The sequence below is a fragment of the Henckelia pumila genome, chromosome 2 (genome assembly GCF_033568475.1).
Source record: "Henckelia pumila isolate YLH828 chromosome 2, ASM3356847v2, whole genome shotgun sequence".
Lineage (NCBI taxonomy): Eukaryota > Viridiplantae > Streptophyta > Magnoliopsida > Lamiales > Gesneriaceae > Henckelia > Henckelia pumila.
Genome location: NC_133121.1, coordinates 101,155,491 through 101,183,029, shown reverse-complemented (window position 1 = coordinate 101,183,029; position 27,539 = coordinate 101,155,491). Strand labels below are relative to the sequence as shown.

At 28.2% G+C, this 27,539-nt stretch overlaps 1 protein-coding gene across 1 annotated transcript; it reads left to right on the top strand.

Moving 5' to 3' along the window:
* The first annotated feature begins 23,221 nt into the window (after window positions 1–23,221).
* On the top strand, window positions 23,222–25,046 carry LOC140878027 (protein FAR1-RELATED SEQUENCE 5-like). Its single transcript, XM_073281629.1, has 2 exons — window positions 23,222–23,770; window positions 23,874–25,046. Exons 1-2 carry the CDS (start codon window positions 23,222–23,224, stop codon window positions 25,044–25,046), a joined length of 1,722 nt encoding a protein of 573 aa, XP_073137730.1.
* Window positions 25,047–27,539: the final 2,493 nt, after the last annotated feature.

Sequence of the window (27,539 nt, the reverse complement as noted above, 5' to 3'; positions counted from 1 at the left end):
GGAATATTGGTAAGATGTGTTTGATTTTTGGTGAATTCATGATGTTTTCTTGATTTATGTTAATGCTAGATTTCAGAGACTCTGAAGTTTATATATATATAAATTGATGTGATTTTTTGGAAATAATTTGCAAGGTTAGATTTATTTGTTTTATTTTGCATGAATATTTATATTCCACAAAATATTGATGTGATTTTGGAAATAATTAAAGAGGTTAAGTTGTAGTAATTAAAATGCAATTTATGTAAATCGATCGTGATAATTATAACATTAACATAAATGTTTGAACAGCTAATGGATTTCCATATAAAAGAAAATAATATATTAGATGAGATTTAAAATTGATTTTATATAAATTTGAATATTAAATTCATATTGACTAGATTATAATATATAGTATATATATGAGTTATGAGTAACAACATTTGTGTAATTTAGTGATTTTATCATTGAATAATTGAGTATTGATAATGATACCCCTCGAACGTTAAACATAAATCAAAATTATCATAATATAACCGGAATCTATATATATTGACAAAAATAATATTTAATAATCGAACCGGTTACTTCATATATCATTAAATGTCATGAAATCATGGTGAACATTTTTATTAAATGATAACCCTCGAACGTCAAACAGAAATCAAAATTATAATGGTAAGTTAGATCCTACTTGTACATAGACTGTCTTCACATACATTTAACGGTTGATATTTATCAATAAATTTGGGATCATTATTTTTTAATGTACCCCGCATGTATTGATAAATGATCATCCTTAGATCTATCATGAGTTTAGTGTCTGTAAAAGTAGGTTAAAATGATCTAATTATCATAATGTAACCGGAATCTATAAATTAATTAATAAACACTTAATTGTTGCCAAAATATGTGTGATGCTGCTATATAAAGTTATATATTAATTTTAAGTACTGGTTGTATTGCATGTGGATATTTTTGTATATAAATTTGTATAAATGATCGAATTTTATGAGTAATTTATGTAATTAATATTCTTTTTTTAAAGGAATGTATGTAATATTATATCATAACTTTATTGTCGGATCCAAGAAAATCATATATATTTTTGACAATTTATCTTCTTTGTTTTTTTTTTTTAGCAATTTTTGAAAATTTATGTTAATATGATGCGAACACGTTTTCAAGAAAATAATATGTTTTAATTCGTTTTTTTTCTAGTCAGCGCATCAATTAGCATCACTGATTCATCTAAACATATATCTCTCCCCAAAACAACAAAATCATTTAATTAATTCAGATTTCCATTTAAGGCACAAAATCCTTAAACTCGATTTGTTTAACACTTGATTAATTTAGCGAGTATCATCTTATGTTGATGAGATGTTATCCTTGAGATAGTACTTCAATTATGTATTCAAAAATCAAAAGTACTACTAAATATCTCAACAAATGAGTAATATCAGTGTTAATAGTACTGATAACGTGAGAAAACATGAGTTATTAGATCTACTCTTAATAAAGACGACTGTCAATAAAAAGGGGTCAAGCTAGCTAGCTAGAATCACTACACATATTAGCCAAATAAAGATGAGAATCATGTTATTAATTAGCATCATTAATACTTGTGATGATCCTGATCAGCTCCCTCTCGATCGGGCGTTTATCGTCTGGCGCGATCAGGTACGACGACGTTTTCATCGTGACCAACCTCCATCCCAATACTCCGATATTGGCGATGGAATATTGCTGGTCTAAAGACGACGATGTATATATGGAACCCTGTGGGGAAGCCAATGGAAATTAATTAGGACAAAACATTCCCTGCGTATGATTCCAGTTGGGATATAATTAATCTTTGCGATCAAACCAAGCAATGTTATTGGTTCGTCATGCCCCGTGGAATTTATTTCTCCGACAGGAGGCTCCCTTGACATTGCACAAATTGTATTCTTGTTAATTCGTGAAATAATAATAACTAATAAATGAAACACACACTAAAAAGAAATTGATTATCATGTTTGCATATGCATAATAATTATATTTGTAATCAAGAAGTAAGTTTTGAATCTTTGGAGAAAATAAAAAAAAAAAATGTATTAGACATGGAAATGTTGAAATAAATTAAGAAATATCACAATTTTATCTTCTTTTTTTTACAAAAAAATCAGCAATAAAATAGGAGATAAAAGTTGTGAATGAAAAATATGATTGCATTTAATTACTAGAAACTCTTAGTTTGCACATTTCATCGAGCAGTAAAGAACAGTTCGTTTGATCAATGATGAGACGAAAAAATATGTGACTGAAAAATAAAAAAATTATGTATTCAACTGATCTATATAAATCTGTAAGATAATCAAATGAATGCAAATTTTGGTGAAAAAACAAAATGATCAAGAAGCAACATTAACCCAAAAATTTGAAGATCTAATTTATCAAACTAAGACGTGAAGTAATGGAGAAGCCAAAGTGAGATTTATCTTCGTGGTTAGTAGTTGGAGATGAGGAGAGTAATATAAAAAACTTTTAAATATATAGACGTAAAAAGAGCATGAAGGGTGCTTAAGGAAGGATATTTGTTTTTGACATATCATAGAAGTTTTTATGATGTCTTCAACTATTATAAAATAGAATAGATCATAGAATAAGAATAGGTAGTAATGATAACAATATTGTCAATAATAATATATATATTGTTATAAGGGCCTTTCATATATATATATATATATATATATAAATATATATATAGGAGAGTGTTATTTATATTTCAAAAGGTGTTGATCACACTTCACCTTCTATAGGCAATTTATAATTAGACAAATTTGTCCTTAAACAAACTTTCCTTATATTTTAAATTTTTTATTTACATTTAAAAAAACTCAAATACAATTATGTATATCGACAACTAAAATTATATATTTTAAAAAAACTATCAAAATATTTTATCGTACCTAAATAAAATATATCAAAATATCAAAAAAAATATTTTAATCTAAAAATGCGATATTATACATAGTTTAGATCAAATTTTAATATGACACAAAATATTGGTATACCTTAAACTCATTAAAAAATATATATAAGATATAGGGATATAAAGCATTTTGATTTATCAAAAGCGTATTAAAATTTAAAACTTAGAAAAATACAAATTATGTTATAAATTGTAATTAAAAATAATATTATTGTATGTATATTATTTTTATAATATTTAATAAATTTATCAATTGACTATCAACGTTATATTTACAACATAATTAATTTATTATTTTAACTCTATCAATTTTATGTAAATAAATAATAAATATTATATTGTATTTTATATATACATATATTAATTTTTTTTAATGAAGAGTGTTATTCGAAAAATATTTCAACTATAAATTTTATCAAATTATAGTATTTTAAATTTTTATTAGCAATATATCATTTATAAGATATTACGATTGAATAACATTTTTTTTTTATTGTCGATTGAATAACATATTAAAAAATCAAAATCTAAGCAACATTACTTGTTTCAAACAATTGTAAATAAATAAAATAATACGTTCATTAAAATAAAAAAAATCCAATAAGTAGTTAAGTGAATCATACTTCTAACTTCTGTCTTGAGTTTTTATTTCGTTAAGGATAAAAATTACACGATAATTTTGAGTGGTTAATATTTTAGGCAACTTAGATTAGTGACTATTGATTAATTTACTAAAAATAAGAGCAATTAAATAAAGGGTAAATTGTCAACTAATGTACAAAAATAAAAATAAAAAATAGAGTCTATTTAACAAAAAAATGGAGTGTGAATAACATGTTCCGTCAATATATATAATATATAGGTTATCGTATGTTACAGTACTATATTATTATATATAGTAGAGATCCATTTATTAACTAATTTTTAATTAATTTGTGAAACTTAAGATAAAAATATGATTATATTCTAATTTAATTCACAACAAAACCAAAATCATAATGCAGATTAGTCATTTTATATGACATTACCATTTCTTAGTATTTATATTATTATTTTTTTTATTTACCAAAATGATATTAATTTTGTGACTTTTATTTAGTGTATTTTTATTTACGAAAATGTCACTCATCTGCAAAATTAATTTATTTGTTACGTTTTAGCGACTATTTATTTACAAAAAAAATAATATTTTTGTAATTTTTTAAATTTACGATTTTTATTTTTTTATTTTTTTTGTTTTTATAAAAAAAAACACTCACTTTACAAATACGAAACACATAGTTGCACGAAAATGTTACTATGTTAGTATTATATTACACAAGATAAATGGTCACAGGTCAATAATGAATCAATGATGCTCTAACCTCTGAAAAGCCCACTCCTTAAAATAATAAAACCCAAAAGTGTAGAGACCATAAAAGAGTGAAGCCCGTCCCATTATTATACTGTAATAACAAAAATAAAAAAAAAAATTGAAGGAACTGTAATAACAATTTTAAATATATATATATATATATATATATATATATATATATATGACGTTTTAAATTTTTAATAGATTAATAATCATCATATTATTATTATTATTATTATTATTATTATTATTATTATTATTATTATTATTATTATTATATAATTCATAAAAAATATATATTTAAACACACCCATATATTATACCTTAATTATAGAGGAGCCAATACTTTACTTGGATTGTCAGATAAAATCATACATAAATATTATATCATATATGATGCCACGAAATTAATAATTCGAAAGCAGCAAAAATTGTACATTAGTTCACACATGAAATCCTTTGCAAACAAAACATTATTTGGCCCACAAGTAAATATATTAATCCCTTTCCAATATTTTAAACATATAATTCAATTCTTCTCTTGTCCTATTCAAATTGGTATATAAAAATGTATTCTAAACTATATATATATACTTTATCCTTAAACACCAACTAGAAGTAGGGTCACCCATAAAAATTTTATATACATGTAAATCTTTATTTCAAATTTGAATTTCACTTGTTACATCGTCGTTGGAATATATTAAGCGATCGCTCTCGACATACGATTTTCGTAACGAAATAATATGTTATGCGCAATTAATCGAGCAATTTTTATGAAATGTTAAATTTATTTATATGAAATAAAAATGGTTTTAGAATATGAATGGGGCCGGGGCCGGGCCGCCGGGTTACAATATACTTATCCGTTATTTGATACCAAGCCTTTGGTATCTTTGTTTGTGAGCCCCAACATCGATACTTTCTTTCTTTGGGGGTTAAAGTAAAAGATTTACTTTTCCAAATTTCCCCCTTTTTCAAAACCTTTTTTTCATGGGTTTTTTTTTCATGGGTCTCGAGACAATGCAAACATATACACTGATACACACAGTATACATAGGGGAAAAAAATTGGTTCTCTATGTTTGTCTTCTTATAATTTTAGTCATCTATGTTTTCAAATTTCAGTTTTATTACGTTATCTTTGTCTTTTTGACAGTTTGAATAATTTTTTGATTTGGCACGAACATGAAACCTATGCAGTATTGATGTGGGGTTGATGTGATAGCGGATCATCAGCACTCTTAATAAAAAAAATGCTAAAATTATCAAAAATAAAAAATTATAAAACTAAAATTAAAATTTGATAATTATATAGATTATCAAAATCGCAAAATGAGATAATTACATGACCAAAAAATGCAGTTTTTCTTATATATATATACATACACGTACACATATATATATATATAATGATATATAACACGCACACACATAAAGAATTGCTTTTGAAATAAAATACACGTAGATATGCCACTTGAAGCTAAGGCCTAAATTCCTAAGCAACAATTTCGTTCTCTTTTTCGTGCAACTTGCTAAGGTTGGCTAAGGATAATATATACTAGTGTTATTCTTAGCACATGATGTGTATATATATAATTTTTACAACTTGGTTTATAGACTATTGCGTCAACTTGAATGTTGTCTGAAGTCCTCAAATTTACGTACTGTTCAGCTCACTTATTCGCAGTCATGACGTTAAGTCATGATGCAGGTTCTCTCGTTATATACTTGGAAGCAGAAGTCCACTGCAAACATCAAAGCACAATTCGAAGGGAACGGATCTATTTTATGAATACTTTAACTTATTATATGTTTCGAATCGCCGCAGATTATTCTCCCAGCAGAATAAGTGTTTCTGTCTTACTCTTGCATGCATTCTCGATTCATCCATAATACAAACTAGATTCTAATTTAATTTTTCACTCTGTTTGCTTTACTCTTGTTATCTGCCTTACCATTGTATATCGATTTTCTTTTGGCTAACATTGGTCATACATTGACAAGGGATATTTGGAAAGCACTTCTTTCGGCAAATTAATCCAGTATTCGTAAACAAATTTTGATTTGTATACATGTGATACATTCCTTGATAGCTAAAATTGTTGCAAAAGTTAAAATGTTTTTAAAAATATTGTCATTTTCTCGTTAATAACATTGTTCATGAATTACATGTTGTTTTTTAAATGTGTATGTGTTTCAGTGTTTGTATTTCTTTTTATATAGTTATGATTTTATATTTTGTTAAAAAAAATAGTTGCGAATTTTAGTAAATGAAGTTACTTTAAGAAAATTTCATGAATAGTCGTTTTCTCAGTCGATGCGACCTACTCTGGTATGGAACATGTGAGATTCTCCATCTCACAAGTCACAATAATATAATAATTATGTAAGAAAATATTTACAAAAGATATATTAATTTTTCTTTCCTTTCCTGAATTTCATAATTATATTTGCTGAACTTGGTTACAGTAGTCACAATATTCCTTAATAAAGTTTACTTATCGTCAAGTAGCATAATGTTTTGAGTTTGAAATTTTAATTTAACATCATTATGCTTATATATGGATATATATATATATAATTGAACACTAATATATTGTAGTTATACACTTTCTATTTTCTAGTAACCGTTTTGGTGTGTCAAATCATTAAAATTTGCTACATATATTACCCAAAATTTAATTCACACCTTATTAAGTTAATGAAATAAGAGAAATAATATTATTAGTATGTCTCATGTGAAACGAATCGACCAAATTCATATTTATAATAAAAAAATAATATTTTTAACACGAAAAATAATATTTTTCATGAGTCAGATCAAATAAAAAATGTGTTTTACAAAATTGGTTTATGAGACTATCTCACTAAAATTTTTGTATAATATTATCAATTCACTTGTATAAATTATCATCATTATTTTACACATCTTGTATATACCATGAATCATTAATGATAAGAAGATTAAACTCACTTTCATGCACTGATCATTATTAATTATTATTAATTAATTTATCAAGTCTAAATGGGACCCCCAACTTTATTAATAGCTTCTAATCATTAATCAACTACCGAACTATCAAAATTTCATCAATGAATTTGTATGTTATGGAGTATGTAAATAGCTAGGACTGTATATTAGTTAGCTAGTTGTCTGAATTCCACTGTTTTTTGGTATTAGTTATTTGTCCAATTTATATAAATAAATTCAGTAGGTATTTTTATTTTTATTTTTTGGCAAGAGCTGGGCAAAGAAGTCAGCAATCTACTCTAGCTTTTGAAAGCTATGGTTATCCGCACGATGTTTTTTCTTCATATTATTTTTTGCATGGATAAAAAACATGGCATGATAATTTTTCATATAAAAATGTGTGGCTGAAAAATATATGAGTTTTTTTTACTTCAAAAAACATATATGAGAATTTATTTGTTGAATTATTATATGGGTAAATTACTCAAAAATCACTAAATCTAAACTTAAAATTGTGTCCAGTACCCATGTCAGGAAACATTTGTTTCCACTCCCTCACCGAGACCATTTGCTTTTTTCAACTCCATGATCTAGTCAAAAGACACAAAAGCCCTTAACCACCATTGTGAATTGCACTTGAACTCCTCGTTTTTGTCTTCTTCTTACTTCTAATTTCTCACTCTTTCTTCTATAATTTTAAAGATTGATTCCACTTTCTTTTCCTTTTTTTTTTAACAAATTGATTCCTCTTTATTGAATCCAAAATAAGTAACAAAAAATAATCAAACTCATCGAACATACCATCGCAATTTATAATCCAATAGATGTTATGTACATAATTTAAAACGAATAATCGTGATTCGCATTTATGCTATACTTAAATTAAATTATTTTGTGTCTATAATGCTTTTGTTAGTGTCATTTACTCAAATCCAAGTTATGTATCGAATTTAAAATGAATAATAATAAATTTGTGTTAGTGTCGTTTAATTGATAGTTTAAAATTATGGTACACAGTTTTATGAATTTGGATAAAACGACAATGTTTATCAAAATTTAAACTTATATTTCGAGGTTATGTACCCAATATTAAATGAATAATACTGAATACACGTTAAATTGTTTTAAAATTAGCATATTTTATATCAATAATAATGTTGTTAGTATCGTTTAATTGGCAAGAGAGTTTGAAAAATAATCTTGGTCAACCAAATTTTTTGATTTATGACATTCTTTTAAAAAAAATTTGTAAAATAACCTTCGAATACAAAGAAAATGCAAAAAAAAATTAAGGAAAAAAATTGAGAATGTTATATTTTCAAATCATGGTCAAACGGATGTTATTTAGTGAAATAAATCCTTTTTTTTAATATCTTACTCATCAAATATACATATGAGTTTGGATCAAGATAAATACAGTATCCCTCAAAATATATATATATATATATATATATATATATATATATATATATATATTACCTATATAAAATGAATAATACTGAATCTATTTAATTCCAAAAGTAGCATATTTTCTATAAATAATTATGTTTTTGGTTTCTTTTAATTGGAATCATGATAAGAAATTAATTTTTTTTTTACCTCTTACTCATTAAATATACATGAGTTTGGATCAAGATAAATATTTTTTTTCTCCAAAACAGGGATTTTTAGAATTTGAAAATGATGAAGATGATAAAGATAAAGGTATTGTCCCTCAAAATTTATATACAAATTCCAAGTATATGTACCCTATTTAAAATAAACAATACTGAATTCGAATTAGATTATCCCAAACTTAACATATTTTGTATCAATATTAATGATGTTAGTTTCGTTTAATTGATAGATCAAAATTTTGATAAGAAATTAATTTTTTTTTTACCTATACCCATTAAATAATGTATGTATGTATGTATGTATAATCAAGCAATAGTAGATTTTATTAATAGGTAAAGATCATTACTATGTGCGAACATCTTAATAATAATTAAATAATTGGTGGTTTCTATTTCATGAAGTCATAATGTAAACATTTCATAGAGATTTTGTACTTGAAATAAGCTATTTTGTGCCAAAATTAAGTTGATATTGTTTTGTTTATAAAATATACAAATAATGGTAAAAAGTTATTTTTATAAATCTTAGAAATTAATTAGATAAAAAAGTTCGAAAAAAGAGCGTGTTGGTGATCTCTAGATGAAGTCATGTTATGCAAGTGTTCCATAGTCATTCATCGACTAATTACAAATAAGTATATCTCGTGTTTGATAATTACTCGTTGACTTCGATATGTACCCTATTTAAATTTTAATGTACCGAAACTACTAAATTATGTACCTTATTTTAACTTTAATGTACTTGATTTACTAATGTATGACCTTATGTTGGTACTAATTTACCAGATGATGTGCTCAATTGACTCCTATACGTACCCGGTTGCAAATTTAATGTGCCAGATTTAGTTGAATTTGTACCCTCAATTAACAAGTAGTGGAATATTATATTATACTTGTGAATTAGCATGAACAAAGCTTGTTAGACTAACTATGTTATTATTTGTCTATATCGTACATATATCCATAAACACCCCTATGGTTTTGATATTGGTGTTATCTAGATGAAGTCATGTTATGAAAACATTCCATAATCATTCATCCACTACTTAGAAAGAAGTTTATCTCATGTTTGATAATTTTAATCCGAGTGCTTGTGTGAACGTTCCATAAATAATTAAATAATATATGTTTTTGTGTGAAAATCTCGTTAATAAATTCAATATTTAAAATAACTAATCACATTCCGTTCGTTGAATACAACAATCTTCCCATCGAATACTCAAATTGGATCACAATGTGCTCTATTAACTTTTATATGTACCATATTTTGTACTCGGATGTACTTGGTTTTCTTACATATGTACCTTGTTTAACTATTCTATTATTTACTTATCAATTGACATTAGTGTAGTTTTTTGTGTAAATACTCAAATTGGATAAATAAGTGATATATTCACCTCGTTATGTACCTTATTTTAATATTATTATACTTTATTTACTTGGAAATGTACTATCTTGAAGTGAGTAATTAAATCTTTAGATTATACTACTTGACAATTGATATAAGTGAAACTTTTTTGAGTACTTATTATATGGTTTTAATATCTCAAAAATATGTCCATACGCACCACTAATGGTTAAGAATTGAAATATTGGTGATCTCTAGTTGAAGTAATTGCATATACACATTTCATAGACATTCATGAACCACTTACCAAGACGTTGATCACATGTTTGGTGATCTTAATATATGTTTTGTTTGAACATCTCATTAAAATAACTAATCATATTCACATTCGGTGGTTACAACAATCTACCCACCGAATGGTTGGAAATTGGGATATTGGTGATCTCTAGTTGAAGTCATAACAAATAAACATTTCATAGACATTCATGAACCACTTACCAAAAAGTTGATCACATGTTTGCTAATCTTGATATATGTTTTTATGTGAAAATCTCATTAATAATTCAATATTTAAAATAATTAATCACATTCACGTTCGGTGGATACAACAATCTTGCCACCATATACTCAAATTGGATAATAATGTGCTCTATTAACTCTTATATGTACCATATTTGTGCTTGGATGTACCTAGTTTACTTATATACATACCTTATTTAACTATTTTATTATTTACTTATCAATTGACATTAGTGTTGTTTTTTTGTGTAAATACTCAAATTGGAGAAATATATGTTATATTCACCTCGTTATGTACCTTATTTTAATACTATTGTACCTTATTTACTTGAAAATGTACCATCTTGAAGTGAATAATTAAATCTTTAGATTATACTTGACAATTGATATAAGTAAAACTTTTTTGAGTCATTATTATATGGTTTTAATATCTCAAACATATATCTATACGTATCACTAATGGTTGGGAATTGAGATATTGGTGTTCTCTAGTTGAAGTCATAACATATAAACATTTCATAAACATTCACGAACCACTTACCAAGAAGTTGATCACTTGTTTTCTAATTTTAATATATGTTCTTGTGTGAAAATCTCATTAATAATTTAATATTTAAAATAATTAATCATATTCACGTTTGGTGGATACAACAATATTGTCACCAATACTCAAATTGGATAACAATGTGCTCTATTAACTCCTATATGTACCATATTCGTACTTTGATGTACCTAGTTTACTTACATATGTACCTTGTTTAACTATTTTATTATTTACTTATCAATTGACATTAATATAGTTTTTTTGTGTAAATACTCAAATTGAAAAAATATGTGCTACATTCACCTCGTTATGTACCTTATTTTAATAATATTGTACCTTATTTACTTGGAAATGTACTTGATAGAATGGATATATTGATAGATTCTGTACAGTAAGAAAATCACAAAAAATATCAATTCCACCATGAAATTTACACATGATTTACTAAAGTATGTACCTTATGTTGGAACAAATTTACCGGATGATGTTCACGATTGACTTCTATACATATTTTATTTCAATTTTAGTATACCTAAAATACTCACTTATGTACTATATTTTAACTGTACAAATATATCTTATTTAGCTTTTTTATTATTTATTTATCAATTGACATTACTGTATCTTTTTGTGTAAATATTCAAATGTGTTAAAAAATATGCGGTAATTTATGATTCAGTCCCCAAACCTAAATCTAATTTGGTGATCAGTCCCTGTCAGAAAAAACTTTGTTTAAACTCCCTGGGCCCACATGTTTTGTTTTGGATGAAATTCGGTACGTAACATGAAAAATATGGTACAAGTACATGATAATTGAGTATCAACTGTTTCAAATATTGGTACTAATTTATGATTTTTGAGTACTCAAATATGTAAGCAAATATTGATATAATGACACTTTTTTTTTTAGATGACCATCGGTACAAAATATTAGAAATACGGTACTAATATATGAGATTTTGAGTATCAAATGTGTTAGATCTGGTATAAATATATGATTTTCGAGTACTAAAAAATATTAATATTAATAACACATTTATCTTATTTGGATGGAAATCGGTACAAAACATTTAAAATATAGTACTCATATGTGATATTTGAGTACCCAATGTGTTAGATCTGGTATAAATATATAATTTTTGAGTACTCAAACATATGTTGCAAGTTCACATTAATAAAGATGTTTAGATTTTATACTCAAAATCTTATTTTTTGTACTCGATCTTGAACAATCAGTGCTCAAATATCATGTATTTATACCATATTTTCAATGTTTTGTTTTATTAATTTTTATTTTTTTATTTTAAATGTATTATCATTAATTAATTATTTTCTAAAAAATATTATTACTTTATCATGTTATCATTATTTTATTAAATTCACTTCGTATTTCCAAATTTTTCATTAAACACGCATTCATAAACAAGTATTTAAATAATTTCAAGTACCAAAATATTGAACTAAAATGATAAGTTCAAACATGTTGTTTTTCGATTTATGACTATATATTATTGAACCAAAATTTAAATTTTTCGAGAATATTAATTGCACAATTTTTAATAAATAATAAAAAAATAACATGCTTATATAATTTTAAATCGAAAAAGTTAGCACAATCGCCCCTTCAGATGAGTGGTTGTTGCTCAAGCGCCCCTCATGCGACTGAACAAAGATTTTGATATTTTTTTTTGCACCAAATACCCATGTGAAATATTAAAAATTCATATTTGACTCATGTGAAAATAATTTTTAAATCTATTCAACCCATAATACAAAATTTTTAATAAAATCCAATTATAAATATTTAGAAAATATTTTTTGTTTCATTATTTTTTATTTTAAATGTATTATTATTAATTAATTATTTTCTAAAAAATATTATTATTTTATCATGTTATCATTATTTTATTAAATTCACTTCGTATTTTTAATGTTTTCATTAAACATGCATTCATAAACAAGTATTTAAATAAGTTCAAATACCAAAATATTAAACTAAACTGAGAAGTTCAAACATATTATTTTTTCGATTTAGGACTATATATTATTGAACCAAAATTTAAAATTTTCGAGAATATGCATTGCACAATTTGTAATAAATAATAAAAAATAACATTCTTATATAATTCTAAATCGAAAAAGTAACATTCATAAACTTATCATTTGGTTCAATATTTTGGTATTTTTAGATATTTAAATCCTTATTTATGAATCATATTAAATGGAGAAGTTGAAAATACGAATTGATTTGATAAAATAATGATAACGAGATAAAGTAATAATTTTTTTAAAAATATAAATTAATTAAAAATTAAAAATTAAAATAAATAAAATTAAAATTTTTTGATACTTATCATTCACTTATAATTTTGATTTAATATTTTGGTACTTTTAGGTATTTAAATCTCGTTTATGAATGCATTTTTAATGGATAAGTTGGAAACAAGAAGAAAGTTTAATAAAATAATGATAACAAGATAAATAATAATATTTTTTAGAAAACAATTATATAATCATAATAAATTTAAAATTAAAAATATAATTAATTAAACGAAAAATGTTTGCTAAATATTTTATAATTAGATTTTAATAAAATTTGTGTATTATGGGTTGAATAGATTTAAAAATTATTTCCACGGGGTCAAATATGCATTTTTAATATTTTACAGGGGTATTTGGTGCAAAAAAAAATATCAAAATATTTGTCCAGTCGCATGAGAGGCGTGTGCGCAACAATCACTGGGGCGAGTGTGCTAATTTTTTAAAAGGTTGGGTTGAAGATGCCTATTAAAATTACATAGGAAAGAAACGTGCATTTTCAATATTTTACAAGGGTGGTTGATGCAAATAACTCCATTTTTTATCATCAATTTTTCTTGCACATTTTGGATTCTCGGGGGAAAAAAAATATTTATGGGGAGAGGATGAGAGGGAAATATGCAGTAGTGTCGTTAGAAATGTGGAAGATTGACAATTATTATTTAATATATATTAAAGGTTATTTTAGGGTTTAAATAAAAAATAAGGATATTTTGGTAATTTTAAAACGAAAAAGGAGTTAAAACATATAAATGAGTTTGGTCAGGGGCTGCAGAATTAAATGGGCTGACATGGGGACTGATCCCAAACCCAAGATTGGGTTTGGGGATTTACTCTCAATTTACCGTTATTATATTTGAATGGATATTTATATATGTATATATATATATATATATATATATATATATATATATATAACCATCATTATTTGAAATATGATATATGTAAATGATATAAAGCTTTTTTGATAAAAGAGGTTCAAAAGAAGGTGAAATATAAATTTTACAAGTTGCACAAATTGTATATACAAGTACAATATAGGAAGGGAGGTGTTTTAATATGGATTTTGAATGCAATATCTTTTTCTTAAATCTTACTTGAGAGAGATTCATGTGACTATATTTTATGAAGTGTTGGGCTGAATTTATCTTACTCAATGCTCATAAATAATGTTCACTTTTTTCAATAGTACTTTTTAAAATCACTACTAGGTTGGCTGGAAATTGGAATTGTTTAAAAAAACATATAATATAATATATTTTAAATATATATATATATATCATGATCTACACTATATATGTATATTATAAAATATGTTGTGAAAAGTAAAAATTTATGGTAAAAACTAAAAACTCTAAAACTCAAAATATATATCAAACCAAACACTTATAAAATCTTCTCTCTAAACTTGTGTTGTTTCTTCACAAATGTTGAGGTCTATTTATAGATCCTCAATTGAGAAATGTCCAAAAATAAATATGTCATCCATTACATAATCAAAAATTAAAATATCATCACATCACCATCACAATAATTTTCAATCTAATTTTAATATATAATTTCCAATATTCCCCCTTGTGATGATGATCGTGATATTACGTGTTTGTATACTGCTTCGTTAAAAACCTTATTAGAAAAAACCCAGTGGGATAAAAACCATAGCAAGAAAAAATGAGTGCAGCCACGTAAACTCCCCCTCATGTTAATACGATTGATTCTTCACATACGCTGTAGATTTCGCATCCCAATATTATATATATGCTTTCTGAATATTGCAGTAGGAAGCGCCTTTGTGAAGAGATCTGATGAGTTCTCACTTGATTGAATGTAACAGATATCAATATCTTTATTCTTCTCAAGCTCTTGAGTGTAGGCAAAAAACTTTGGGGGGATATGTTTGGTTCTGTCACTTTTGATGTATCCTTCTTTCATTTGAGCAATACATGCAACATTATCTTCATACAGCGTCACGGGATTCTTGTTTACTGATAATCCACAAGAATTTTGGATATGTTGTGTCATTGATTTTAGTCAAACACATTCACGAATTGCTTCATGTAGCGCAATAATCTCGGCGTGATTTGATGAAGTTGTTACTAGTGTTTGTTTCTGTGAACGCCAAGAAATTGTTGTGCCTCCACGAGTAAATACATATCCGGTTTGGGAACGTGCCTTATGTGGATCAGATAAATATTCAGCATCAGCATAACCAATGATACTTTGATTGGTGTCTTTTGAGTACAAAAGTCCCAAATCTGTCGTTCCTCGTAGATAACGGAATATATGTTTAATTCCATTCCAGTGCCTCTTTGTTGGATATGAACTGAATCTTGCTAATAAATTTACAGCAAAAGATATATCAGGTCTAGTGCAATTTGCAAGATACATAAGGGCACCAATGACACTTAGATATGGTACTTCTGGACCAAGAATAACTTCATCATCTTCACATGGACGAAATAGATCCTTTTCTATGTTTAATGATCTTACAACCATTGGAGTACTTAATGGATTTGATTTATCCATATTAAAACGTTTAAGGATCTTTTCTGTATAATTTGCCTGGTGAACAAAAATTTCACATTCTTTTTGTTCAATTTGCAAACCCAAGCAATACTTGGTTTTTCCAAGATCCTTCATTTCGAATTCTTCTTTCAAGTACATCATAACTTTTTGAATTTCTTTATTCATTTCAATGATATTTAAATCATCAACATATACAACAATAATTACACATCCGGATGTTGTTTTCTTGATGAAAACACAAGGGCATATTGGATCATTTACATATCTATTTTTCATCAAGTGCTCACTTAGCCGATTATACCACATTCGACCGGATTGCTTCAAACCATATAATGATCTTTGCAATTTTACAGAATAAAATTCTCTGGATTTTGAAATTTGTGCTTCAGACATCTTAAATCCTTCAGGGATTTTCATGTATATATCTATCAAGTGATCCGTATAAGTAAGCTGTAACAACATCCATAAGACACATTTTTAAATGATTCTCGTCAGTTTGTGGTTCTGACAGAATATTTTCATCATCAGTTGTTTCTTATAGAACACCATTTTCTATTTTATGATCATCGTGTTTCTCTATGTCTTTTCTTTTTCGAGGATTTTTATCCTTGGAACCGACTGGCCTTCCACGCTTCAAGCGTTTTATGACATCATGAGTGTCTTCAATTTGTTTCTTTGGAATTTCAATTCGAGCAGGGGCATTTACAGCATGTATATATGATTTTGTTACCCCTTTTGTGTCTGCAAATGCATCTGAAATTTGATTTGCAATTCTTTGCAAGTGCACAATTTGTTGTACATCTTTCTCACATTGTTTGGTCCTTGGATCCAAATGTAACAATGATGGTACATACCATGTGATTTCCTTTTCGATGTGTTTTTTTTCTCCCCCTAACATTGGAAAGATTTCTTCATTAAAATGTTAATCAGCAAAGCATGCTGTAAACACATCGCCTGTCTGAGGCTCAAGATATCGAATGATTGATGGGCTATCATAACCGATATAAATACCGATTTTTCTTTGAGGACCCATTTTTGATCGTTGAGGTGGTGCAATAGGCACATACAAGGCACATACACCATACATCCAAAAATTCTCAGATGAGAAATATTTGGTTCTTTACCAAATGCAAGTTGCAATGGGGAGAATTTATGATATGCACTTGATCTTATGCGAATTAATGTCGCAGCATGTAAAATTGCATGTCCCCATATAGAAATAGGGAGTTTTGTTCTCATAATCATTGGTCTAGCAATCAGTTGTAGACGTTTAATCAATGATTCAGCTAATCCATTTTGTGTATGAACATGAGCAACAGGATGTTCAACAGTAATTCCCATTGACATACAATATTCATTGAAAGTTTGGGAAGTAAATTCTCCAGCATTATCAAGTCTTATTTTCTTGATTGTATAATCGAGAAATTGATTCCGCAATTTTATTATTTGAGCCATTAATCTTGCAAATGCCACATTTCGAGTTGACAATAAGCATACATGTGACCATCTGCTAGAGGCATCGATCAATACCATAAAATATCGAAATGGTCCACATGGTGGATGAATAGGCCCACAAATATCACCCTGAATACGTTCAAGAAATATGAGTGATTCTATTTGGATTTTAGCTGATGATGGTCTTATAATAAGTTTTCCAAGAGAACATGTTTTACATTGAAACTTATTATTCTGAAAGATTTTCTGGTCTTTCAATGGATGACCATGTGTATTTTCAATAATTTTTCGCATCATTATTGAACCAGAATGTCTCAATTGATCATGCCAATTGGTTAATATTGAAGAATTATTAACCACCATATTTGATTCGATTGACCTTATATGTGTATAATGCAATCCAGTAGGGAGCATTGATAATTTTTCAACCACATATTTCTTTCCTGATTTATATGTGGCAAGACACATATATTTATGATTTCCATCAGTTATCGTCTCAGTATCATATCCATGAGAATATATGTCATTAAAACTCAACAAATTTCTTTTCGGTTGTGGTGAATATAAAACATCATTTATCCGAAATTTTGTACCATTTGGTAACAAAAATTGTGCTTTACCACAACCTTCAATCAAGTCTACAGGACCTGATATGGTATTCACCATTGTTTTTGTTGGTTTTATTTCCATAAAATATTTTTCATCTCGCAGAATAGTGTGCATTGTACCACTATCCGGTATGCAAATTTCCATGATATTATTTTCATGTTTGCTCATAGAATTTTCCATATCAAACTTCACAAAAATGCAATAAAGAAAAAATTAAGTACAATACAAATGCAAAATATAACATGCTTTATAATACAAGAATTCATGAAAAATACAAATCTAGTCCCACCAATCTTTTAATCAATGTCTTCGAAATCATTCAAAAAATCTGCAGCATTGAAACTAGTTGAACCAATTAAATGGTCACTATTTTCAATAAAATTGGTCTCTTTTCATTTCCCCTTTGTCGATTCTTTATAGAGCTTACATAGGTACTCAGGGGTTCGACAAATATGTGACCAATGTCCTGGAGTGTCACATCTATAACAAACACTCTCAGATCTTTTTGAGTGATTTTCATTTTCACTCGTATTTTCATGCTGCCTTTTTGGTGGGTGGTTCGTGACGTTCTTTTGAGATGAGTTATTGAAATAACTATCTCGATTATTTTCATATCCACGGCCACGACCACGACCGCGATAATTTTTACGTCCACGCCCACTTCCTCGACCTCGTCAACGACCAAAATATTGTCTATGCCTTTGATTTTGATTTTCATTTTTAATTACGACATTTGCTTCTGGAAATGCAGTTGAACCAGTGGGTCGGGATTGATGATTTCTTACTAACAATTCGTTATTTTTTTCCGCCACAAGAAGACATGCGATGAGTTCAAAATATCTCGAAAATCGACGCACTCTATACTGTTGTTGTAGAGTTATATTTGATGCGTGAAATGTGGAAAATGTTTTTTCAAGCATTTCTATCTCAGTAACAACATGCCCACAAAATTTCAATTGCGAGACTATTCGATACATCGCAGAATTGTAATCACTGATTTTTTAAAGTCTTGGAATCTCAACGTATTTCATTCATCACGGGCGGTCGGGAGTATAACTTCCCTTATATGCTCAAATCTTTCTTTCAGCCCTTTCCATAAAATCATTGGGTCTTTTTCTGTGAGATACTCACATTTCAATCCTTCATCAAGATGTCTACGTAAGAAAATCATAGACTTTGCCTTTTCTTGTGAGGATGATATATTATTTTCTTTGATGGTATCACTTAGACCCAATGACTCAAGATGCATCTCTACATCGAGAGTCCATGGCATATAATTCTTTCCAGTGATATCGAGCGCAACAAATTCAATCTTTGCCAAATTTGACATGGTGGTACTAGAAAAATAACAATGCATTTTATTAGTTAATTTCTAATAGTACGACAATACAAAATAATGGAATAACGAAGATTACAAGTGCGTGTACAAATAGAAAAAAAGTATGTGGTGGAAAATCGCTGGTGAGTACAAGACTCGTGAGCATGATGATCATAGTCGTTATGAAAAATAGCCTTATAAATGCCATCATCTTCATCTTCGAAAAATCGAGGAGAAATTATTTTGAGAGAAAAAGTGAATTTGGTGTGATTGAAAATGAGTTTTAGTGAACATATTTATAGGGCAAAAACTAGTCGTTTGTTACCGTTGGGGGTAAGAAAAAAATCGAGTATGCGTTGAATAAAAATTTGTGATAATCATGTGATGCATATAATGATAATCATAATTAAATATACGCAATAAAATATATATCATATCACGTTATTATAAGGTCAGTGTCCTAGACAACCTCTTATATAATAACATGAAATTATATATTGATATAGTTAGTATATATACATAATACATATATCATATCACGTTATTATAAGGTCAGTGTCATAGACAACCTCTTATATAATAACATGAAATTATACAAATATAATTAGACAATAAAATTATATAAGCAGTAATGTATAATCATATCACGTTATTATAAGGTCGGTGTCATAGACAGCCTCTTATATAATAACATGAAATTATACAAATATAATTAGACAATAAAATTATATAAGCAGTAATGTATAATCATATCACGTTATTATAAGGTCGGTGTCATAGACAGCCTCTTATATAATAACATGAAATTATACAAATATAATTACACAATAAAATTATATAAGCAGTAATGTATAATCATATCACGTTATTATTTAAAAACCTTAGAAGCTTTTATACTTGTCGTATCCCTTACTGGGAGTGTGGGATGTCGTCTTAACATCCTCCCAGGATTTATAACATGTTTTTTTTTAAAAAAAACTTATTTTTTTTTATCATGTCTGATAATAACATGATATTATATATTAAATATATACACAATAAATAAATAAACAATAGAATAAATATACTTACTTGTTAAATATTTTTATCTTCTCTTTGTGTTTTGGAGCGTCGAAAATTATAGAGAACCTTCGAGCGATCGTGCTGATAACGTGTTGTGAAAAGTAAAAATTTATGGTAAAAACTAAAAACTCTAAAACTCAAAAAGCAAACACTTGTATGAGACTGTTCTACGGGTCATGTTTGTGCAACGGATCCGGGTCGGATTAACCCATGTTTTAAACCCGTGAGATTCAAGTCTTATTATTTACTCTATTTTCTCCCAATTTTTCGTGTCGGCTTTCTTGATTTTGAGATTCCGCATTCGCCTACTTTCAATCGACAAGATCGCTGCTATTTTCCCATCTCAGCTTCTCAATCGCATGTTTTTGATACGATGTCACTGCAATCTCTACTCTGAATTCGCAGTCGCACCGAGGAAATTTTGATCGATCACTTGGCAGCCGAAAGGAGATCGAATCTATTTTGCTTTCGTGTTGGGGATTTTGATCCGACCATCCTTCATCAAGCCATGAGTTAGTTGTCGTCTGTCGAGTGGTGATAGTTTCTGCTACTTTTTCCGTGCAATCATATGGATTTTTACTAATTTGCCTTTAAATTGTTTCCCACTAGGATGATCTTGAAGACTTGAACTGCATTATGATTTTCATATGAATAGTCAAGTTTAACAATTAACATTACTGTAGCCAATCGTATGCCCTTTCTCTTGACAACTAATGAGTTTCTTTTGGGTTTTCTTTTGCTTTGTTAGTCTTTGATTGTTTGATTCATTCAAAGAAGTGTGCGAGAATGGGCTATGCATTTGTTCTTCTTGATGAAACATCTAAGAAAATATTGGTTTGCTAACCTTTAGCTTACGACCTGTTTTGATACTCCTTAGAGATTCTTCTCCTATTCTGTTTGTGGCCTTCACTTCTATATGCTACATTTAGTGGCTGGATTTTACTTATTGTTTTAAAATATTTCATGAGACTGCACATGTTTTTATTTTCCTTTTGTTTCTGTTGTATGCTTCTATTATTTGTATTTCTCGGATTGTGTTTGTGTGGTTATGTAGATTCTCATTTGTTTTGGTGCCACATCACAGCGTGTGTTTTTCTATTTTACTTTTTTGCACCAGATCCTCCTATTTTGATTGAAAATCCAAGCAGTTAACTGCAGGTACCACCAGTCCTTGCTTTTCAGAAATTCTGCCGTTTATGTTCAAAATGAAAGTGATTTTTATCCTTCTTGTTTCCTTTCCTGGTTGATTTGGTTGGAAATGATCTTTTTTCAGATTGATTGCACAAAGAAAATTTTGGTTGATTTGTTTTTATGTCATTAGAAAGGGCTAGATCATCTCAGCGGCTGTCATACTTTTTCTAGTTTTCTTGTTGGATAATTAAATTCGGATATGGAGAATGAAGCTGAAACTCATAATCAAGAAGGTAATTTTTTTTCATTTTAACAAACTATTTAACTTTTTTAAATACAAATGTTTTTGTTTATATTGAAAATGTGTTACTTTCATTTGTTGCAAAGAATTGAATTATGTTTCCAGAGCATCATTTTATTTTAGTTTACACAAACATTGCACAAAAAACATTACCTTTTAAATTATATTTTAATGCTATTTTTTTAATTATTTTGTCATTGTAGGTCAAAATTTAAATTCTATTGTCGTTGTTTCTAGCGATGAAAATGAGACAGATATAAATAAAGGTAAGGTTGACATAACTTATGTGAGACCTCGATTCTAATCGGCTAATAACGAATAATTAAACGTCATTAATCTAGAGCCAAAAGAAAAAGAAGGAAGAATTTTTTTTTTAAAACGGATGAATAGGCTTTATTTGAGATAATCAGAGATTTTTGAAAATTGCAAAATAGTCCCTGATAAAAAACGAATCGGCCCTCAACTTCTAAAATCTCTTATTATCTCAAATAAAGTCCATTAAGAAAATTTTGGGGCGTTACAACTTACGAAGTGTATTATGTTTATCAAAAAAAATAAAATAGATTTTCATTTTAGTTGTTTCTTGTAATAATATTTGACACTTGTTTGAATTTAATGTAAATGAAGATGTTGATCCGGCAGCTAGTAGTGAACAAAATATGATTCCAGCCAGTGAAGGTAACATTTCTCAAATTAATGAGAAATATTTGGTTTTGGTTAAAACGTATTAGTTTTTATTAATGCTAGATATATGTTTTGAAATTATTACAGATGACAATACATATTCTGTTGATATAACTGGTTCTCTGATTGGTTTGACGAGAAAAACAATTGATGAAATGTATCAATTGTATTCTAACCATGCAAGGGCCATTGGTTTTAGTGTTCGTAAATCAACCACGAGGTACTGTAACAATCAAAAAGTTGTAATAGAGAAATATTTTCTCTGCTCTTGTTCTGGAACGAAGAAAATAGAAGATTCAAATCCAGATAACTTAAGTGGTGGATCAGTGGGAAAGATAGGAAAAAGATCTTGTCTGACACGAACAGGATGTAAAGCTTTATTGAGAGTTAAATTGAATGACGAATGCCTTTATGAAGTTGTGTCCCATGTGATGATACATAATCATGCATTCACTAGGATAGAATGGAGTCATCATCATCGATCAGAAAGGAGAATTTCAAATATGAAGGGTAAAGCTATTGAAGAAATGATATCTTCTGGGATGAGAGCTACTGATTCTTATCGTTATATGGTACATGAAGCTGGTGGAGAGGAAAACGTTGGTAATACTTTGATGGATCACATGAATTTTGTGAACCGTTGGAAAATGAATGCAATAGAAGGAGGGGATGCACAGAAAGTAATTGAAATATTACAACAAGAAGATGCTAAAGATAATGACTTTTTTTTCAGAGTCAAATTAGATGATGATGGGAGATTGTGTAATGTATTTTGGAGGGACTCGATGATGAAAGAGGATTATGACATATTTGGTGATGTAATGGTTTTTGACACAACTTATCGCACTAATAAGTACAATTTGATTTGTGCTCCTTTCGTGGGTATCAATCATCATTGGAAAAATGTGATGTTTGGTTGTGCATTTTTATCTGACGAGAAGGTCGAATCATTTCAATGGCTCTTTGAAGTTTTTAAGAAATCGATGGGAGGGAAATGTCCTGTCAGTTTGTTCACCGACCAAGATCAAGAAATTTCAAATGCAATAGAAAAGGTCAATAAATTTTGAAATATATTTGTTGAATTTTTATTTTGATGTAGGTTTTTTATGTGAATTACTCATGTGAATATAACAAGTATTTCTTATTTTGATGTAGGTTTTTCCGGAAACAAGACATAGGCTATGTCTTTGGCACCTTCATCAAAATGCTGTAAGTAGGTTTGCAAAGTTGAGAAGTCAAAATTATTTTAAAGATGCATTTAAGAAATGCTTGTCAGGTTGTGTTGATGAAAATGAATTTGAAAGCTGTTGGAGTTCTATGATTTCAGACTACAAACTAGAGAATCATCCTTGGTTTAATCGTTTGTATGGATTAAAGGAAAAATGGTGCACTGCATTGAGCAAGGATTTATTCTCTGCTGGAATTCTGTCTTCCCAAAGAAGTGAAAGCACTAACCATGCCATTGGATTCAGTGCAAAGAAAAACACAAGCTTGACTGAATTTTTTGGAATTTTCAAGGAAATGTTAAAGAATTGGAGGAACAAAGAACAAAAAGATGAATTCCAATGTTCAAGATCAATACCTGAATCTGCCTTACCATTGACTGGGATGTTGAAGCATGCTTCTGAGGTATACACATTGACACTTTTTAGAGATTTTGAGGCTGAATTTTTAAAATCAATCTCTAGTTCTTCTACTCTTATTCTAGTTGAAGACAGAATGATGGTTTATAATGTTTCATCACACGATAATGACGGGCTATCTCATCGTGTCATATTTGATTGTTTGAGTAATCTAATCACGTGCTCTTGCAAGAAATTTAAAGAGTGTGGCTTCTTGTGCTATCATTGCTTAAGGGTCCATCATATAAATTCGATAGTTTCCATACCAGAGTCTAATATTAAGAAAAGATGGACAAAGTTTGCTAAATCAGAAATTTGGGACAAGTTCAATAGTACAGTTGGGAGGTCAGAGAAGTTTAGGGATTGCATCCCTTGGCGTCATGAAATGGCACGCAAGTATTATAATTTGGTGTTGCAATGTCAAGAAAATAAGGAGGCTCGGATGATTGTTGAAGAAGGATACAACAGAGATTCTGTAGCTATTAATGCTCTGATGAGTTCATTGACTATTACAGAGCAGTCAGATACTTCCATTCATTCAAATTCTTCTCATATTGTTCAAGATCCTACTCATTCTGTTACAAAAGGAAGAAGTCAAAGGATAAAAGGACACTTTCAGAAAAGCAAGAAGAAGAAAATTGATGCATCAAATTCAATTCAAGCAAAGGAATTTGGTTCCAAGACTCCAAATATTCATTTATTATAGTGAGATTTTTTTTGGTCACATACTTTCATAGATACTATTAAAGTTTACATGAATGAAGTTTACGAAGTTTAATTTTTACTAACATTTTTTTTTGTCACGTACTTTAGAAAAACAATTGTGTCTAGCTAAAAAGGGTTTTATTTATAAATGTTGATCTAAAAAAAATTATTTATAACTATTTCCTGAACCATATTGATTTATTTTTTGAAAAGTGAATTGTTTTTAGGTAGTGTTTGCAAACCTCTAAAAATTAGTGATTATGAATTTTTTTTTAAAATTATTTATAACTATTTCCTGAACCATATTGATTTATTTTTTGAAAAGTGAATTTTTTTTATTAACAATTTGTCAAAAAAAATCCATAATTTTGAATAAAGTCTATACAATAGTGTGTATTGATTTTACCTTAATAAATCATAATTAAGAGCACTTAACAATTTAAGAACCGGGACCAAATTATAATGCAACATATAATATTTAATAAAATCAATACATGAATGTGTAAAATCCCCCTTTGTGGATGGGAAGATGCACCATATAATTTTAAATAAAAGCAATACAATAATGTGAAAAATCCCCCCTTTGTGGATGGGAAGATGTCACTGCAAAAGCAAGAGACATTGCTGCAAATTAACATAATATATTTAACACCACACCATTTATTATCTAACTAAGCCATGAAAGAAAAACACTTGATGAAACTTTATTTGAATTAAAATAAAAGTAATTGAGTACTAAAATTCTTCAAACCCAAACAACTAAGCTAACTAACTTGCGAATGGATATTAAATTCGACATAAATCTAAACTGCTGCAAATGAAATATGTTCCACAATGAAGGAGCTTAATCAAAATAGTTATAAAAACAAACTAGTTCATTTCTTTTGTTTCTTTCTCCTCATATTTTCTGCTCCATCTCTCTTCAAATCTGAAACCTTGGCTTGAAGTTCAGGCTTTTTTAGTAGAAATCAAACAACAAATTTCCAAGCCACCATTTTTTGCCGATTCTTTTCTTGTCTTTAACTGAATAAACAACAAGAAGTAACATTAGTTCCTGTTAGCTCACATGCAGTGTATCTGCTATGATTAAAAGCATCATAGCATATTTTTTAAAATTAAAAACAAAAGGTTTTCCACCATAATCAATATTCACTAAAGCAAGAAATCTACTCATCACACAAAATTATAACTACATCAAACAAATACTTGGTCGTGTCGTGTATCCCAAATCGGTTTCACAACAAAAACTAGAGTGACTAATAAGCTTAAAACACTCTCCCAACTAAAAAGGCAGGATTTTTTGTACTTGAATCAGAAGAGAACACCATCGCTCCATGAGTCATATGTCTCATGTTAACATTACATGCTGAACAGAGTGCATATGCTGAACACTGAGCTGAGTAAAAAACCATCTAGAACGGCTAATGGGCGTGAGGATTCAACCAGAAGTCTACTCTGTGGGTTTAATACAGACTCTAGTCCTTACAGTTCTATTCCACTTCCCTACATATACGGTGGCATAAAAAGATTTCATTAAAACATTACACCGAACAGTTTATCGTCCCCACATACATTCTCCAAGTTCGGCTTCTAAACCATGCAAGAAATTGTAAAAAAAAAAAAAAAAAAAAAACCCATGTCAAATGGGCACGCAGGAGCGAATCCTTGTACATTAATCTACCGACACTTGGCAGAACAAGTGCGTACTTTTAAAATAATAACTAATATTTATCACATAAAATCTAATACCTATTACATAAAAACTAATACTTATCACATAAACTCTAATCCTTTTCACATAAAAACACATTCCACAAATAATTTTTTCAAAAAAAGATTTTATTTATTACAAATTAGCAAACAAAGGAACTAATACTTTTAATATGATAACTAATACGTATCACATAAAAACTATTACTTATCATATAAAAACTAATACGGTTAACAGAAAAAACCATTCCACAAATAACTTTTTTCAAAAAAATATTTTACTTAACAGAAAGACTTTTTAACAGAAAAAACTAATACTTTTTATCGAAAGAGTAACACTTTTTACAGAAAAAGTAATACAAACACTTTTTAACAGTTTGATCAAATCCAACTGGTATGTCCCGATAGGTGTGATATTCAATCAATTCTAGTCTTTGAACTACACACACATAAGAAATTTGTAGAACCACGAGAGAAGGTTAAAAAAAATATAAAAATTTATAGGGGTTCACAAACTTTTCTCCACAACCCACAAAGTAGTATGCCACCAACATATTTGGGCACTAGCAATAGCAAATTATCTTAATCTTAAACAATAAATTCATGGTGAACAATAGATAGGCAGGAGAAACAAAAATATGACAACAAAGCCATCAGGATTTGTCAATCACTAGAAAAAGTACAGTTGCATCCAAGAAGCACTAAAAATTATGGGGAAAGGAGAAAGAACATAGGGCTTACGATCATGGCCACCGCGAACTAGTTCATTTCTTTTGTTTCTTCA

Bases quoted from the DNA above. Each gene is read 5' to 3' on its own strand.
- LOC140878027 (XM_073281629.1), top strand. From the start codon at position 23,222: ATGAAGGGTAAAGCTATTGAAGAAATGATATCTTCTGGGATGAGAGCT. The intron at 23,771-23,873 runs GTCAATAAATTT...ATTTTGATGTAG, and splicing joins TTTCAAATGCAATAGAAAAG to GTTTTTCCGGAAACAAGACA.